Source organism: Patagioenas fasciata, chromosome Z (genome assembly GCF_037038585.1).
Source record: "Patagioenas fasciata isolate bPatFas1 chromosome Z, bPatFas1.hap1, whole genome shotgun sequence".
Lineage (NCBI taxonomy): Eukaryota > Metazoa > Chordata > Aves > Columbiformes > Columbidae > Patagioenas > Patagioenas fasciata.
Window position 1 is genome coordinate 50,424,917 of NC_092560.1, and position 18,008 is coordinate 50,442,924.

The 18,008-nt window shown below is 40.7% G+C and overlaps 1 protein-coding gene across 9 annotated transcripts in view; it reads right to left on the reverse strand.

The window, feature by feature from the left end:
• SEMA6A (semaphorin 6A) overlaps positions 1–18,008 on the reverse strand; it is a 115,162-nt gene that overhangs the window by 50,436 nt on the left and 46,718 nt on the right. For all 9 annotated transcript variants that reach the window (XM_065860312.2, XM_065860311.2, XM_065860319.2 and 6 more), the window contains 5 exons: positions 12,754–12,891; positions 9,962–10,079; positions 4,439–4,499; positions 2,904–2,966; positions 1,950–2,051 (listed from right to left, as the gene is read on the reverse strand). In XM_065860312.2, coding sequence (XP_065716384.1) covers positions 1,950–2,051; positions 2,904–2,966; positions 4,439–4,499; positions 9,962–10,079; positions 12,754–12,853 — 444 coding nt within the window. In that variant the 5' untranslated portion in view covers positions 12,854–12,891. The remainder of the gene's footprint in view (positions 1–1,949; positions 2,052–2,903; positions 2,967–4,438; positions 4,500–9,961; positions 10,080–12,753; positions 12,892–18,008) is intronic.

Here is an 18,008-nt window from a genome sequence, read left to right on the forward strand (position 1 = left end):
GAAAAATAACCCACCTGGCACCATTAACTACTCCAATCAACTTCTAGCTCATACGTTACAGCACCCAAGTCCTCCAGCAGATGATTTGTCATCATTTGTTTTCTGTCATGTATCCTTCCTGTCAAAATCCACTCTGAAGGGAATTAGTTGTGTTCACTCAAGGACTGAAATGCATTTGACATGACAGTGAGAGCAAAGGAGTTACAGTCCTGAGCAACTCTCCCTGTGCCGAGCCTCACACCCCAGGCTTGTCCATACTTCCATCCACAGGGTTGGAGGGACAGCCTTGTTTTCTGTTTGGCACATCTTTAGTGCTCTAGCAATACAATGCAGAAATACATAAGGAAAAGCCAGGACAGGTGTTGGAAAGACCTTCTGCTGACCCCCAGAGGTGTCACTAGTCAGCCCCTCTGCTCAGCAACAGGTGAGGCAGCTGCAGAGGCACCACAGGGAATGAAACACCTGCAGTAAGGATAAGGAGGGCCATTTATATCCCTTACATCAGGATGCCAAGGAAATCTGTATTTGTATTAAAATACCACTTTCTAGAAAAGGGACTGCTTGAGATTTGTTAGCCACATTAATGGTATTGAGAGCTAAAAAATGATTAACCGTGGTGGAAGGCTAAATACAGCACTGAGACCAAGAAGCTTCATTGCATACTAGGAGCGGGATACAAGGAAAGGAAGAAAGGAAGAAATGGCTGTTAACAAAACAGCTACATGTACCACACAGTTACCATGATGCAGGCTTGTATTTTTATTCAAATTTGATTCTTCCTCCACAGACTGAAAAAAAAAGATTATGCTGAGCTTCTCTCCTGTATTTCCTAGATTATAGCCATCACAGTGGCTAAACAAGGTAAAGCAGCATTGCAGAAAAAGCAAGGAATAGCAGCAGTCACAATGAATACAACTAAGCAAGTAGTTTTCTTTGCTGTTAATGTCTTTATTCTTTTTTTTTGCAATAACACTGAACCCACTTAAATGAATCAGAATTGTGCTGTGACTTTATCAGAAGCAGCATTAATGAAGCTGAATTTCCCTTTTCCTGAAGAAGGATGAGAAATGTCCTGTGGGCCACAGCAGTGCCTCAAAAAGCAGAGTCCGGATACCAAGGTCCTAAGTGAATTCATTTCAAAGCTACGTCAGGGACATCCACTGTTGGGGGTTATATCAGATTATACTGATGCAAGTCTGAGAAAATGGAAAACATTTTAATAAATGGATCCTGTTAAAATGAAGATGATGGGGACACAGTAAGTCAAAGGAAGAAATTTGGGTCAAAGAATTAATGCTGAGCATCCATGGACCAGAACATATTTCTACAGTGCTCTAGATAATGTTTTGGCTTTGCAGGTCCCCAGCTAGTGAGGAATACATTACCCTCCTGCTGTACCTTTCCCTGTGGAGATCTGCTGTCAGTCACTTTTAAAGCACACAACACTGTAGGATATCCACAGCTTCCATATCTGCCAGATCCTCAACACTAATTTTCCCAGATTTTGCTGTGCCAAGCCCTCAAGTGGCTTGAGAACTGGCTTTGGGATCTAGAACAGTACAACAGAGACACTGAAAATGTGCTGCCTCACAGGTAAAACTCAGCAGCAGTCTACGACTTTATGTGGGTGTCAGTGACAAGCTGAGTAACTTTCTGAGGAGTTACTACCTTTTCAAGCAGTGACCTGAAGGACTTTGCACCTATGGAGGGCAATGCAAAGTGGCAATAAACTCTGATGTGCAGGAGTTGCAAAGAAGTAGGTAATCAATCTGAGCAATCCTCAGAAATTCAATCAACATTGAACTCTGTAGCATTGCAACAAGTCAGGATAAATGCTAGAGTTAAATGATGCTCTGTTGAATGACAAACTCATGCAATTGCCAGCACAGTCACAATAAATCCAACTGAAAGATAAGGCATAAATGAAATCCCACAGACAGATGACATACCTTGTAGTTCCTGCAAGAAGGGTTGAATGCATTTGTTCCACAGATAAACAATGTATCCTCATTTCTTTTTAGGAGAACCTTAATAAAATTATGACATTCATCCTGAAGAAAAATAATAAAAAGTATTTCAGCTACTGCATTTTGGGTGTCTGATTTTATTTTTATGCCATGATTATTCATTGTCAGGTCTAAAATGAAACTGGCTGGTAGCCACTGTGATATTCTGGGCTTTATTTCAACTATGTTTAACTGACAATAAGCAAGACACGATTTATATTCAAGTCATTTAAAAGTGGTTACAAAGAACTGAAGATATCTTATTCATATTATAGCTCAGATATTGCTATTGTTCACACAGGTGAATTTTGTTTGAATACTATTGTTTCTCTCAAGAGTGAAAAACGTGACCTTCTCATCTATGTTGCTGTAAGACATTAGCCTCACCAATGCAATGTATTGGCATAAAGTATCTGTAACTAGAAGGGGAAGCAGGTGTAAAGAATCAAATAGCCTGCATCTAATTCTGATAGCATTTGTCTTATTTATAGGTTACTGTAGGGTAAAACTGGTGTGAGGAACAGTCCTTCAACAACTGCACCCATTCATGCTTTCTCATGCGTTATGCAAACTTCTCTGTAAATTTCTGCAGGGGGATGGACAGCAGCACTTAGCTTTTGAGGCAATGGTAAGCAAAATCAGTACACTAAGCACTATGTCCAAAATCCCCATTGCTTTAAGTATTTCAGGATATTGCTGTGGCTCCTGTCATAATGTTTTATCACATTAAAAGTAAACTATTTGTGCAAATTAAAGCCTTCAGTAAGTTGATAGAAAAAGCAATTACTGGCAAGAAGTGAATGGCATGATCCATTCCACATCACAGACAGCAGCCCAAGATAATAGTGAAGCAACTAAACTAAAGTGGCAGATGCAGAAGAGAAGAAAATTGCATACCTTATGTTTTCCCTTCATTCTGCATGTGTCTACATCAGCTTGTCTAGATTTCCATGTCAATTTCTGCAAGGATCAAGAAAGAAATCAATTAGACTCCAGAGGCTGTTGAATTTGATTTCAGAAGTCCCTTAGGGAAGAGTAGTTGTTGAACACATATTTATTGAAAGCTTTCTTCACCCTTTCTCCATGATTAATTCACCACAACAATGAAAGATCAGTGATGTGGAGCATTCACTTAATTTTGTGTTTCCATCTATTCTTTAAACTAGAAACCTGTCAATTTTTTAAAGCCTGAACCAAAAGAATTCAGCAATAGGCAAATTTTCAAAATTACATGAACTTTTCTTAGAAGTAGTAGATGATCTCTTCTTTTAATTTGATATTGCTCTGCAAATCAGAATAAACATTTATGGACTATAAACCCTAGCTGGTTTCTAAATCAAATTTTAGATTAACAAATAAATAAAATTCAGGTAATTCTTATCACTTCAAGTCAGCTAACAGGTTCAGAGAGTCCTCCACCTATCAAGATGCTGCTGATATTATCCGCTAATACTCTTCCTCCAGAACACTTAGAGGTCCTAGCGTGGACTTTTTTGCGGTGAGTTTTGGGAGTGGTCAAATGTGGGTAGGCTGATTAATTAAAACAAAACTTTATTTAAAAACACCTGGCCCAAGACAGTAAGACCTTAGACACTATAGCCATGACAGTCCTGACAGTGTTGCCTGTCAGTAAACTGAGGCACTGTGCATTCATGAAGCACTCCAAGCTGAAACTGTAACCACGAATGTTTATTTCCATTACAAGCTGGTGCCATCACTTTTTGACAAGTAATTGGTCATAAGGTCATCTTCAGCATCAATGATAGTTATAATGAAACACTCTCCACTCCTACAGTGGAATTCACCAGCGCCCAAATTCATATGATATTCTGCTGGACCAAGGCTCTGTTTGGTGCATATTACACAATGTGTACCCAATACAAAGGAGCTGAAAGGAGATTATTTCTAGTATGTTTATGTTAATATACAATATGGTAATGCAGACAAAGCTCTTCTTAGTTTGAATCTAACTGCCTATGGAGATAATGTGAATACATCTACAAAGTGCTGTTATAATAAGATTTTATTTAGTGAGTACTTGCATGAGTGAATAAAATTTGTGTGCATGAAAATATGCAAATAGCACTTGCTTTTTATGATGAAAGTTTCAGTATACTTAATTGGGATAGTATAGCTGTTATAAAAAACTGCTGAATATAAATGAATAGATGTTTGACAGATGTTCCATCAGGGGCCTCACTGTATTTCAGTATGGATTGCTTATCAACCCAGCTAAATCACTTATCAGACATTTACAGAGGACATGATTGCTATTCTAGCTTTCCCCAAATATGATTAGCAATGCCATCCTACTTGCTTATTACAGTTTTTATAGCAGTGCTGGCAAGTTATTTGAAACGACGTCATCTTCCTATTTATTAGAAGCTTGTTCTAGTGTCCTTGGCTTCCGGATGATGATAGAAGCTACTTACTTTGCTAAAATAAATTTCTTCTGTATGTGATGTGTCCATATCAACAGTATAAATATGGTCCCTGTAAACAAAAGCAAATGAATGCAAAGTCAAATAGAGTAGTCAGACAGTTCATTTTCTATGAAGAGAACTATCTATCACAACATAATCCATAATCCATCAAAAAAATATCACAGGTCTTACCAGGGAACATTACTGACAGTATTGCTTGCTTCTCCCAGAAAAGCACTTTCATATATAAACTGTCTTCCTTCCCATAAAGAAAAAAAGAAAAATGCTACAAAACTTCAAAGCAAGATTCTTTCCCAAAAGTAATTATTTGAACAAATGGAATTTTGGAAAGGAGATGAGCCTCATATCATTTCTGCTCTATAGGTCCTACAGCAGACTGCATGATCTAATATGCAGATGTTTTTATGTATCCTGAAATCAACTACAACAGCTCTTAGGCAACCTTTGCCAGATTCCTGGGCTGGCAGTCACTGTCCCACATACAGCCATTCAGGGTTAAAAAGAGGCTAATGCTTTTTTTTTTTTGTCTTTTAATTACACATCTAACCTCAGCTATGATAATTTCATTGAGAGTATGGTAGGCACAAAACTATTCCTAGAAGGCATTATTTTCTTCACACACTGGTGGCCAAACAAAACTGTAAAACACTCCTCTAAAAAAAAGTTCACATTTCTTGCTTGCATTTGCTTTCCTGTTTTCCTGAGAAGCTGTCCCTCTCTATTGTTAGCTGCCAGTCCCTCCTTGAAGAGACAAAATGGGCTCAGCTACTCAGGTAAAGACATATTTTTAAACATTCTCATCTGTGTGAGCTGAGAACAATGACATCTCTGTATGGAACTTAAAATCTGGAAAATCCCACCAAACCACAGTCTAGTAACCACCACATCATATTGGGACTGACCGTCTCATTTTTTCTTGAAATAACATCAGATTTTTTCAAAATGCAAGAAGCTGTGCATTTGGAGCATGATCCACAGCACTGGAGGGGTCTACTGATAGCAGGATTCCATTTTAGAAATCACTGCTCTCAAGGTTAGCTTCATTTTACTGCCTTTTGGGGAAATCGTTCTAGTCTCTTAAATAAAGTGAACACAAAACACTGCTATAAGAGGAATAGGCAACACTTCTCTCACATGGAGAAAAAAGGCAGCATTGTTGAGGGGAACTGGCTTTTAAAAATCTACTTCTGATATGGTGCTTGAGGCTGTTTGCTTTGTAAGATCTCAAACTGGGGGGTTGTGGGTTTTCTTCTCCTCCAGACTCTGTAAAACTGAAGCTGCCATTTACTTCCAAGATCGGTTTAATGCTTCAGCTTATTATTTGCCTGACTTTACAGGCAGAGCAGTGGTCAGGGTTGGAGCTGGACTAAAATTACCTATTAGCATGATATCAGTCTCATAGATTACTGCATGGTTCCCCTTTTATGTACATCACTCTGTGCTGCTGTCACTCCTACTATATAAAAGTGAGAACAAAATCTCCTGAATTGCAAATTAAGTGCAGTTGGTGCTCTAAAAACCTTCTTCCAGCACCGCTCTTGATTTCAATAGTCAGTCTTGTTTTCCAGTGGTTATGATTTTTTTCTTTTTAAACAAGACAATTAGAACATACAGTGCTGGTATTCAGAATGAGGTTTGAGTTATTTAGTTCCACTCTCAATGAAACAGCTTCCAGGGGACTTACTTTCCTGGTTCAAGAAACAGCTCAAAGAGAACTCAGATGCTAAGTTATGGGATCATCAGAAAGTGGGTGAGTATCAGGCAAATTACATATTTTCCCATGCCGTACGTGAAACGTAGTGCTGACAGAGTCAGCAGAGAGCAAAAGAGCTGTCAGATTCAGGGGAGGGCTCTCTAACCATAGACAATGCGGGATTGTCCTTGCCCTCCTTTTCCCACTGCTGCCCAACTCCTACTACCTACTAGCTGTGGTATGCGTACAGCTCACAGCTCCCTGCTAATTAAGTTATTCTAACACAAATTGACTTAATCCTAGAGCTTCCGTTTTTCCCACCTCCAGTCAGCAGAAGTGGGTTTTGTTGCCATGGCGTAATCTTGTGGAGGAAGGGAATTTAAATAATGCCACCGGCTGTGCCTGACCCTTGGCCGCTTGGTGCATCGTCTGGAAATGTGTAACTGCAAATGAGGAGGGAGCCGTCCAGAGGCTTTGTGGGCTCAAAAAAACGTTTTGCACATACACATGAGGGGTGACAGATACTGCGAACAAAAGCTGCCACCCCAGAAGACAATGGGAGGAGGAGAGATGGCAAACTTGGAAAAGGGTGTGTGTGCGCTGGTGTGGGTGAGCGTGAGAGAGACAGTGAAAGAGTACCCTTCCCACGAGAAAAAAGAAAATAGAGCTGGTCCTTTCCAGACTGCAAGCCAGATATTCAGACAGCACGGCTTCATGGGTTTTGGCTGCATTACTCTAATTCATACTGGCTGGATATCTCTGCCTAAAATACGAAATAAAGCCCTCCTGAAGCAACAAGAAATTTCATGTGGTAATAGCTAATATGGGAGTCACGTAATCTGTGTGACAAAATAAGCAACTGAAAGACAGAAATTTTATTCTACGCCAAGTTGGTTAGTAATAACGTGTTAGCGGTTCTCAAATCTGAGTTAGTTGTCTGCTGCACAGGGAAACTGTCTGCAAAGCAAAAGCTGGATTTTCTAAAACAAGCAAACAAACAAAAAAGCCAAACCAAACAACCCCCAAATAGAAACTCTCAACATTTAATCATTTGACTGTTTTTCAGGTAACTGGTACAAACATAAACTTAGCATCACTCTATTTCAGTGTCTAAAAAATACCAGCATGAAAGCAACATCTGATATGATAGCTAAGGGATTTATGTAAGCTACAGTTTTCAATGTATCTTGTAACAAAATTCTTTGAGAAACACCTTTGATTGTGTACACATCTGCTCCAGTCTACTACTACCTCTAAAGGTGATGCAGTATTGCAGTTATAAATTTTCATTCACACTAGTTACTAAAGGATGACTCATTTTCTAAAGTTTATTACTTAAAGACAGAAAAAGACCTTTGAATTTTAACTTGTGTCACACAGGCTTCTCAGCCCAGCAGGGATTTTATTCAGTAACATGTGGAGGGGGCAAAGAATACGACAAAAGAGTTTTTGAGTTAACATCAGAAAAGAGTGTAAGAAGATCTTTTGGGCTTGCGTAAGTACACAACAGACCAGGTCTTTATTCTTTTTTGTAGGTCACTAGCCTCTAACAGTATATAAGCACTCTTATTGTAGTAAATGGTTTTATACAAATATATAGCCATATAATACATAAGAATGCATATTCACATACCAGTACACATACTATCCTCCAAATACTAGCATTCTTTATATAATTTGTGCACACCATGGTTTCATTTCCAAAAGGTTTATCTGGGTTTTCCTGCTGTAATACCAGTTGCTTGGGCCCTGTGACAGTCTAATTGCGTCAGTCTCAGTCTGGGAACAAGCTATGAATACAGCAAAGCAAAATACACAAAGCGGATTTACCACCTTCTCACTGCAAATGATTTTCTAATTTAAAGGAAAACAAATAAGGAAAGCAAAGGGAACTCAGCCATGAAAAGGAGGAAATCCTGCCACCACCTTTCAAACCCCTTCAGCCTGCTCCCCCACCCCGCTAATTATTACACTAAATGCCGTAAAAACAGTAAGCCCTAAGCTCAGGCAAGGCATGGGGAGGCCCTTCTGTGCGGATGCCCACTCCTTGAGCCCTACAGATCAATGCCACTGCCATTCCCGTGGAAGGATGCACGCTCTTTGCCTGGACTTGATGCAAGGGCTTGGCATTAGACTTAAAAGTGGCCTGTAATGAAGATGGGGACAGACTTTTTAGCAGCGCCTGTTGCGATAAGAAAAGGGGTGAGGATTTTAAACTAAAGGAGGAGAGATTCAGGTGGGACATGAGGAAGAAATTTTGTACAATGAGGGTGGTAAAACACATGCACACGTTGCCCAGATTGGAGGTAGATGCCCCATCCCTGGAGACATTCAAGGTCAGGCTGGACAGGGCTCTGAGCAACCTGATCTGGTTGAAGATGTCCCTGCTCATTGCAGGGGGGTTGGACTGGATGACCTTTGAAGGTCCCTTGCAACCCAAACTATACTATGAGTATAGAACTCTGCCACTCAGATCTCATACAAACTGGCATATGTGGGAAACCAAAAGAAGCTGCATTTAGCAGGTACGGCTGCAACACCTGGGTAGGTCAGCAGGTGAAATTGTGATCTTCCTGAAGCCAGGGACATGACTGTGTAAAAACCAGCTTTCTGCTCGTGTAACACAACTAATTACTTGGTGCAGAGTGGAGATCAACAGACAAACCTCCACCACAGGACACATGCGACCACCCAGAAAATGGGGAGTGGCTGTTTGAAAAGGAAGCCAGGCAGCTCCTGGAGGCTGCCAAGGGCTTTGAGGGCAGGGCTGGTAGCGAGAGGCTGCCTGTTCAGCAGCTGTTCCCTCTCGCCTCCTGGCCATCCCACCCACCACCTCTCCCATCTGCAGCAACAGCCTGGCTCTCTGTGGCACACACAGAAGGGTGCATATTTCTCTGATGGAGGAGAAGGATCAGAAAACTGTCAGGACACATGCTGTTACCAGAGGGGCAGCTTGCAGGGAGGTCCCAAATAAGGTCTGGGTCCAAGAGCTCCTAAGCTGGACTATCCACTCTTGCTAACCTGGACCTTTCTTGCATTTATCTTGTGACCATCAAGTAATTCCCAGTCTAGGATTCCATCAGGTAATTCTCAGTCAATCTCCCTAGCTAACAACAGGCAGGGAGAGGAAGCATTAATGTCAGACCTGTACCAGGTCGGCAGCTGTGTAAACTGGTGTAGCTCCACTGAAGCTGATGGTGCCATGCTGAGGTAGGCAAACTGAATGAGTGGCCTTATATGTAATTTTTATAAAAAGGCATGTGTTCGTATCTACACAGTACAGCTCTCCAAAAAAATCCAGACACCAAATTCAATTAGCCTTGCCAGATACGTCAACAAAAAAGCAGCAAACACGTTTATTTCTTTTTTCTTTTTATCTTAAGATATTAAAAACACGCTTAAACCAGCGATGTTACAGTTTAATAACCCTTATCTGAACACGCTTTTGTGCACCATTAGAATAATTCTCTAAAATATATCTTTAATGGTGTGCACAAACAAAATTACAGGGTGATGACAGACCCTCTCCTCCATTGGGCTGAACAATTTCTCTGGCAACTTCACTCTTGTTGGACTCCAAGAAAGGCAGAGGTGTGTAGTCCTGAAAGAACTCTCCCAGCACCTTGCAAAACTGAACCTTAGTTGATCACCTAACAAGCTTTCAAATACGTTATACTAACAGGCTGCAAACCTCTCTCTTTGTCATGAAAATCCTAAAAATAGCATGGTGAGCAGACAAGAACTCAGAATATGCTTTGTCTTCTCCTTCCTCCTCTGAAAGCATAAAGGGAGGAACAGCCGAGTAGGGGACCACTGACCTAGCAGCAACGTAGAGAGTCCTGTTCATGACCATGACCAGCTGGATGTCCAGCCGGTGCCTCTGCGTAGTGTTCCGCCCTGGTTTGTGACCCACAAACACCGGATACTGTCTTGTATCTGTGGGAAGGGAAAAAAAAAAAAAAAAACAGGGTCAAAAGAGAATCTTAAGCTGAAACCATGCAACACAGAGCACTATGGGGTCCAGCTACAGCCAAAACCTGTGGTTTCTCTTTTGCCCTGGGGCCATGGCCTGGGCTTGGAAGGCATGAGCACAGAGGGCTGGAGCATTTTTCAAGCTTATAGTCTTTGCAGCTGCAAAGGAGAAACCCATCACCTTTGCAGAAAACAAAAAATGCAAGGTTATTTAGAGCTTAAAGCTGTTCTGGCGCTATTGGCATACATGTACACAGTACTTCTTCACAGTTTTTCTTTCACTGCTTGCAGAGCTTAAATGCTCATTCCTGGCTGCCAAAGTGTGTATAGCAGGACAAAGGGGTTTCACAGTGGCCCATCAACCATCGCAATGACTGGACTGGTAGTGGTTAAAGCAAAAGATTTGGATAGCCTTGGTTTAAGCTGCCAGCTCCCTGGTTTTCCTCCAGGATCGGACTGCCACCATAGAACAGCTGTGGTGATTTTTGAGATATGGTGGGAAACCACCACTTGAACTTTATAAACTGAAAGTCACTGCATATTATTTTGGCGACCAGTCTGATACTCCAGCTCTTTTGGCAACTGGACAACAATACTGACTGGAAGCCCTGTACTAAGCTTATGCTATGAACAAGTTAGCTTTATGCCCCACTCTACCAGGCAGCAAGGACATTCACTCTATTGCCATGATTTTTTTGGTGCAACCTCAGCATACACAGAATGTGCTGCTGCTTCCCAGATCTGTCTGTACGATCTATAGCAACTGTAAACACTTCTGACCAAGAGCCACATTGCTGTTGGACTTCATACATATACGTGATCATGACACCTAGATGCACAGACTAGGGAGCTAGTTATGTAAACAAAATGACAGAAGACAGGAGGAGGGTAAACCTCCGATGAGCATCATCATCAATGCAGAACTGCCGTATGTGCATGTTATAGAGACCTGACTAGCATCTAGCTACACCTGAGCCTCTTCCCCATCAATATGCTTTCACAGAAACACGGAGCTGTTGGAGGGAGTCTGTTTCTTCAGAAACTCAGCTACTGCTGTAGTGTTTTCAGCTATTGTCCTCTCAAAGTAATTTTCCTGTTAAGCTTGGTCAAAGTATTGATTGTACTTTGGCTTCATCCAAGCTCTTGGGAGTGCCATGTGTCAAAAGCCTGGTGATAAAACTGTAAAGAAACGGTAACATCCCTGCAAATGAGATGCTGAGAACTCTTGGAGGAACAACTTATGATAAACCCAGGCAGGATTTACATTCAGAAGCTTATTCCTTCTGACCAAGTCCTACATGCAAAATTCCAAGTTTAACTGTCAAGCTGGTCTCTGTCCAATAGCGTTTCCTCTGTAACTCACAGATCTTTTACACCATGAGCTGGGTTCTTGTACATTCATGTGCCTTCCAGCATGCTGAGCTGCAGAGGAAGGAGTTATTCTGTGTTTTGTTTCTCCAAAGGGATCAAGATTGGCTATTTCTGCATTAGCAATGATGATTAACATCACCCTTCTGTAGGGTGAAAATGTTGGTGCTGAAGACCTAGTGTTCACAGTAGATATATTTCAGCAGGGTGTGCTTCAGAGCAGTTCTGTCCTGCTCTTGTATCCCAGATGCCTATTAGCATTTGGAGCACATCAAGTGCACCCCTGGATTCTATCTTTCAGCTCGGTCTTACCCATGACAAGCAAGCTTATGGGTGCCAAGGCCACCCCAAAGCACAGTAAGCGAGGACAATCAAGAGATTAAATTAAAGTTCCTGACCCAAAGTAGACTTAAGCATGCTCACTGCTGACTTGCTGCTCTTTAGCATACTTTTACAGATCCAGACACTAGAACTTGTTTAAAATATCTGAACCTTTGGGACTTCAGAAGACTTTTCTTTACAGTAACTGTAATTCAGTGGAGGTAAATGTGGAAGAATCAGTTATGCTAAGCCTGACTTGCATGGCAAAAGGCACAGAAAGCTCTTCACCTGTTTAACCACCAAATCTCAACACACACTTGCAGTTGTCAGTGTTACTCTAGGTTTTGGAGAGTTTGCCAATTACTGCCAGTAAGAAAGAAGAGCGATTCTCTCACAAAAGATTCTTTGTCTTGATTTGGTTTCTAGCTACATTTCCAGCTCAGCAAAAAATAACTAATGCTAAAGTGGAGTCTGTGAGAGCTCTAAAGAAATAAGTTCAAGTATGTGTATTAGACCAAAGAATTATGTTTTCAGAGCTCCATTACTTTAGTGTACTATTCTTGACAGCCTGAGGTGCTTCACTGGCTATCCAGAACTACATTTTCACAAGTCAGGTGAAGAACACTTGGATTAAGGGGCAGGAAGGGGAGGAGGCTTCCTTCCTTTGCTGCAGGATAGATCAAGATACTTGGTTTGATTATGCTACTGAAGTGTCTCTGTTTGCAAAGGACAAAGGCTATGTGTTTGGAAGATCAAGCAGTTTACCACCCAGTAATGTGTCAACGTGAAAAAGTCCTGTTCCTGTATCAGTATCTGAGAACATAAATTGGCTTATCTGGAGACATTAAGAAAAACAACCTTGTTCATTGCAACTGTAACAAAATAGCGTTGCCTTGAAGACCCCTGATCGGTATTAAGTAAATTAACTCTTCTGGCCTCTTATACTTACAGTTGCCATGCGAAATACTGATCGGCTCAGAATCTTCTGGGAAACCAGCCCCAGCAAAGTGTAGCAGTGTGAAATATAGCAGCAAGGCTTCTGACCTCATAGTAGTTCAGCTGGGAGTCTTCACTTCTTCACTTCACCCTGTGGAAGACAAACAAGGCCTTAAGCGCCTTCAGTCTGTGCCATTTTAACCACTGCAAACAGAAAGCTAAAAAGAGTCAATGGAAAGCACAGGGAGTTTTCCTCCTCACAAGCCTCTCACTGTACCTGCAGAGGTATCTCATGTTTCTTACCAGGCCAGTGTCCCTTTAGCCAATGCCCCAGCAATGCCACATCTCTGAGTTATGAAGAATTTTCTTCCTCAGCTGCTTATATGCAATAAAGAAACTTTGTCTCCTGCACTGATCAACAGTTGACAAGACTTTTGCAGGAAATACTTCGTTTTCCCCGTCTCTGGTTTGCATAATTACATGATGACACCATGACACACACCATAAATAAATAACAAAAAACCCCCACACTAGATTATTGTGGTTAAAAAGAGATTAGGGGTTATACTACGGAACTGATTCCTACCCTGCAGAGTTGTGCATCAAGTGAAGAAACACTGAGAGAGCTTGATGGAGCATGCAGAACATGTCATTGGGCCTTACCGTAAAAATATGTACCCATAAATTTAGGTGCCATAAAACCAACACTCCAGCTTGTGACAAAATAAGGGAGAACAGAACTGTCTAAAGCCATCATTTTTTCCCTGTGTTCTAGTGATGCATTCACTCATTCACATTTAATGTACAAAAATATCCCTAAATCTTGAAGATAAAAGGAACCACAGGGGCCTTTGGATACAGTGAAAGAAAACAGCACGTAATACAGTAAATAGCTCATAACTCCCAGGCAAATTTCACACAGATGTTGATCTGCAGGGGAAATCAGTGTAAAAGTGGGGTTTTCTTTTCATCCCTTCCAGAGTTTCAAACCTTTGATGCCGCCAGCGAAAGATTCCTTTTGAACAAAGGTATTTTACAGTAGTCTGTCAGTCATTCAAGATTTACAGGCATAAAGTCAAACTTCATAACCTACACAGTCTTTGAAACTTAATTTGGCAAACAAAGTGCTAACTTGCCCTTCTGCAACACCATTTTATATTAGATACCTATGTCTCCTTTCTTGATGCCAAAAAAAGCATTAACAAGTCTTGAGTGTTGCATTTTCATTTGTAATTTCACAGATACAGCTGATTCCTCATTTTTTACCCAACTGAAAAATGTCACAATAATTAATTTGCCTTATCAGATATTTGCTTTCAAATAAAATATCAGCTCCTATAACTGGATTGGAATAAGGACTCTGGTGCAGAGTGATACAATCTATAGGGATTAATGATTTATTATACTCTGTGTTTGCCTATTATTATCCAAACACACAAACCGGACACTTGGCTGACTCTCTACTTCTGTTAACAAAATAACTGAGAGACTGAATTAGACTGAGACTAGACAAAATTAAATGTAATGTTAGACAATGACTGACACCTTAACTGAACAAAGTGTCAGACGGATGGCAAAGGATAAAAATAGCAAGAATAAATGCAACACAATGCAGACACTGTCTGCCTATTATACCTTACGTGAGAATGTAAACTAGAAGATAGTACCCACAAGCCCCAAGAGAAGCATTTCCATCTAGCACTGCTTAGGCCGATAGCTGTGTAAGATTACTGACACAGCTATGTCTGCCTGCAGACACTTTCTCTACCTGTTTCCTCCATTTGTCTCTTTAATCACCTCTTATATTTTCTCTTGACTCTCAGCTCTCTGGGGCAGGAATTGTTCCTATTTGTTTCCATGCCCAGTGAAACACTATCTGGGGCCATGAGGAATGTCTGAAGTAGAAACAAGCAGCAGAATTAAATACAGTTCTTGGGAACACACTTTCCCTCAAAAGGTTGAATTAAAAGTGAGATATATACATTGAAGGTGTTAATTCCTTTCTCTCTACACAACTTAATTTTGCCCCTTAAAAATTTTGTCCCTGTAGGTTCAATGTAAAGCGACAAAAGTGCCTTAATACACAAATAAAATTAAATTCTTTCTTTCTTGAAATTGTTACGGTCCAATGCAGAAGTCTTTTCTGAAATGCACAGGAGGACCACCAGTTTAACAGCAAGCAATCCAATTCTTCCACTTAAACCTTACTCATCCACAGTTATCAGTCTCTAAGCTGACAGTTCAAACCCCTTGGCTCACAGTGAGACTCTGGAGCGTAAGAAGAGCTGCTTTCTGTTACTCCCTATCAGCACATCATCCCCTATCTAGCAATGTGTGTATGCTATGAAGAAAGTGTATGGTACTGCAGACATATTGCTGCCACTCCACTTCAGAGCTTGAAAAACTTCTCCCATGGGCAATTCTGCACCATCATTCCCTCTTTCTTACGCAGACACATGTACTCCACATAGATGTATACAGGAGACAGCTTCCACGAAAATGAGCAATGCACAGCACTCTTACTTTGTTGTTTTATGTACATGTTATTGGGCCAGATCTTTTGTCTTTTACCTGAAAAGAATTAATGGACAAATGAACTGACATATTGCCTTCTAACAAAGACTAGTTCATCTTTAAGTATATGATAGTCTCTGTCATTCTTAAGGGTAGCTTCTGGGAAAGAAAACAGGAAGAAGAGAGAAAAAAGCATAATACTGTTGCTCTAGTGCTAACATAGTTGTTCAAATCCATACAAAGTAAACGCAAAATGTGTACTTCAGTCTGTCAATGATTCAAGTGGACTGCACATCTGTATCAATGCCCGTGCCAATAAAGTAACGTCAAGTAGGTCTCATGTTGCATTCAAAGGCAGCTTTTTACTAGGACATAATTATTCAAACATAAGATTACTTTTGCTGTTCTTACAATGGTGGAAAGAGCTGTACTATTTCTGTGGAATTTCAGAAAAGTGCTGATTTGAGAAGGTCACATTTATTTTTAGTACGAATTTCCTTTTCAGCAAATACTCATCTCTGGTTGGGCTCCTGGGAGTGATGCAAATGTTCTCACTTGCAACTGTGCTGAAACTACCTTCTAATCGAAAATGCTGTTAACGCAGTGTCTGGTGAAGCATGAGTAGCCAGACGGTGATGCCCAGCAAGTACAGACACTGTCTTCAAATAAAGGTTTTGCAAACATCGATGGAGAGATCTTCAGTCAATATAAGACCACTGCAGTTCAATCTGGCCTGCATTAGGCCATACTGATTGACAGAGAACTGTCTCTGAGAACTTCAGTTCTCCCTCTTCAAAACATGATTCCTGCTCCTGCTGAAGGAAGCTACTGGTGACAAGCAGACTGAGTTTTGGTGGTGTTCTTTCATTAGCAAACATGCTAATAAAATACAGCACTCCAAATGCATGTTTTATAATCTAACACAATGACTGGTAGCCATTGAGCTGGCGGAGTAGATGAGATTTCTTCCAAGCTTCACAAAAAACCCAACTAATCTGCTTCTTTCATGCTTAAGACCAATGCAAATATAACTTTACACAGGATATTTTGGTGCTCTGTTTCTTCTTTCTGAAGTTGAGAGTTTCAAATATCTATGTAAGATGACTTGTTCTGGATACTTATGTTTTCTCTTCTTTCTGTTTTATTATGATCAAGTATAAATAAACCATATGATTTCTTAACCCATCTGGAAATCAAAGTTTTGTGTTCCTACATGGAATAAACTTTGCTGTGTACACTACAGGCCAAGGGTGAACCACCTCCACGTAGGATGTTTGGACACTAGCGCAATATAGTTCTATTACTATTATATTTACTCACTCAAAGACTACGCATAAATACATATATTCATATACATACATACTATCCCCCTGCCCCAGATGCCTGACATAGGGGCATTTAATTTTGTAAAAATCATGCTGCTGTCAGGAAGGAGTTTCTGATGCCTAGAAAGTAAAAATCATTCCAAACCAAGGAGAAAAGTCTGATTTTTCTGTGCCAAGTGCCCTCCACCATGGCTATCCACAGCTACCTGAGCCAACATGAAGCCACCATAACGAGCTCTACCTTTTGCTGTCTGATATTTTTAGCATTTAGGGAACAACAGTCTGGGTGGAAATGCATATAGAATAGGTGCTTGGCTAAAGAAACGGTTACATGGCTGCCGCCATAATACCCTAGTAACCATGTTATTGTATTTACAGTTTTAAGTTCCAGCAGGGTTATACAAATCACATTAAACATGCTAACTTCCTGGTAAATGCCATAAAATTGTAAGGCCAGATTTAATATTGAGAACAAATTTAACAGCAACAGCAGCAGCAGCATAGACACATCTATAACTTCCTTCCCTACAGTGGCACCGGGGTCCTGGCTTCTCCCCTCAACCACCTGGATCTCACTGTGTCCCCATCCTGCAGTTTCTTTGCTGACAGTTCTTCCAGCACAGCCAGATTCACCCTTCAGCCCTGCCCTTCCTCCTCCTCCTCCCTGCACTTTCTGGCCGTATAAACCAGTTACTGGTTCCCTCCTGAGGCTGCTGTACCGGCACCTCTGTTCTTACCCCTGTCTCAGCTTGCTCAGTCATTTCTGTGTCAGATCAAGAGGAATAAACATACAAATTCAGTCAGGCTGGCAGCAGAGAGAAAAGGGCTTTCTTCCATGTTAGAAAACCTCCCATCTTGCTGCTTTGGCCACACTGTATGTTCAACTAACCCCATTGGAACTCCAAGTAAAATCAAAGTATGTAATCATGTCAGAATTTTCCCATGGCACAGTAAACCTACTCAGTAATGGAGAGATCTTGTTATATTCATTTATTACAAACCTTCTTTATACTATGATGGGCTGTGTTCACACACGACAGCTGCACTTCGATCCACAAATTATTAAGCTTAATGTGTGAATTACCAGACAAAATTGAATGGTCTGTGTTATGCATGAAGACCACATAATCTAATGGCCATGAAAACAGGGCTGTTTGTTTCTACAAACATGTAGAAATGACTTATTCTTCAAAAAGACAGTAAATCCAGCAAGAAGGAACAACATTTAACCAAACAGTGAGGAAACGAAAAACTGAAGCCATATGAATTTGAACGAAAAATGTACGACAAGAAAAAGTAGCAGCCTCTGTGAAATGACTCTTGAAATACTCAGCAAATAGCACTTCCCATCACAATCAGCTTTTCCTTTCCTACCCTGGGAAAAACAAAAGAACCACAAAGAAAAGTAGAGAAGAGACTGTTTTGAGTT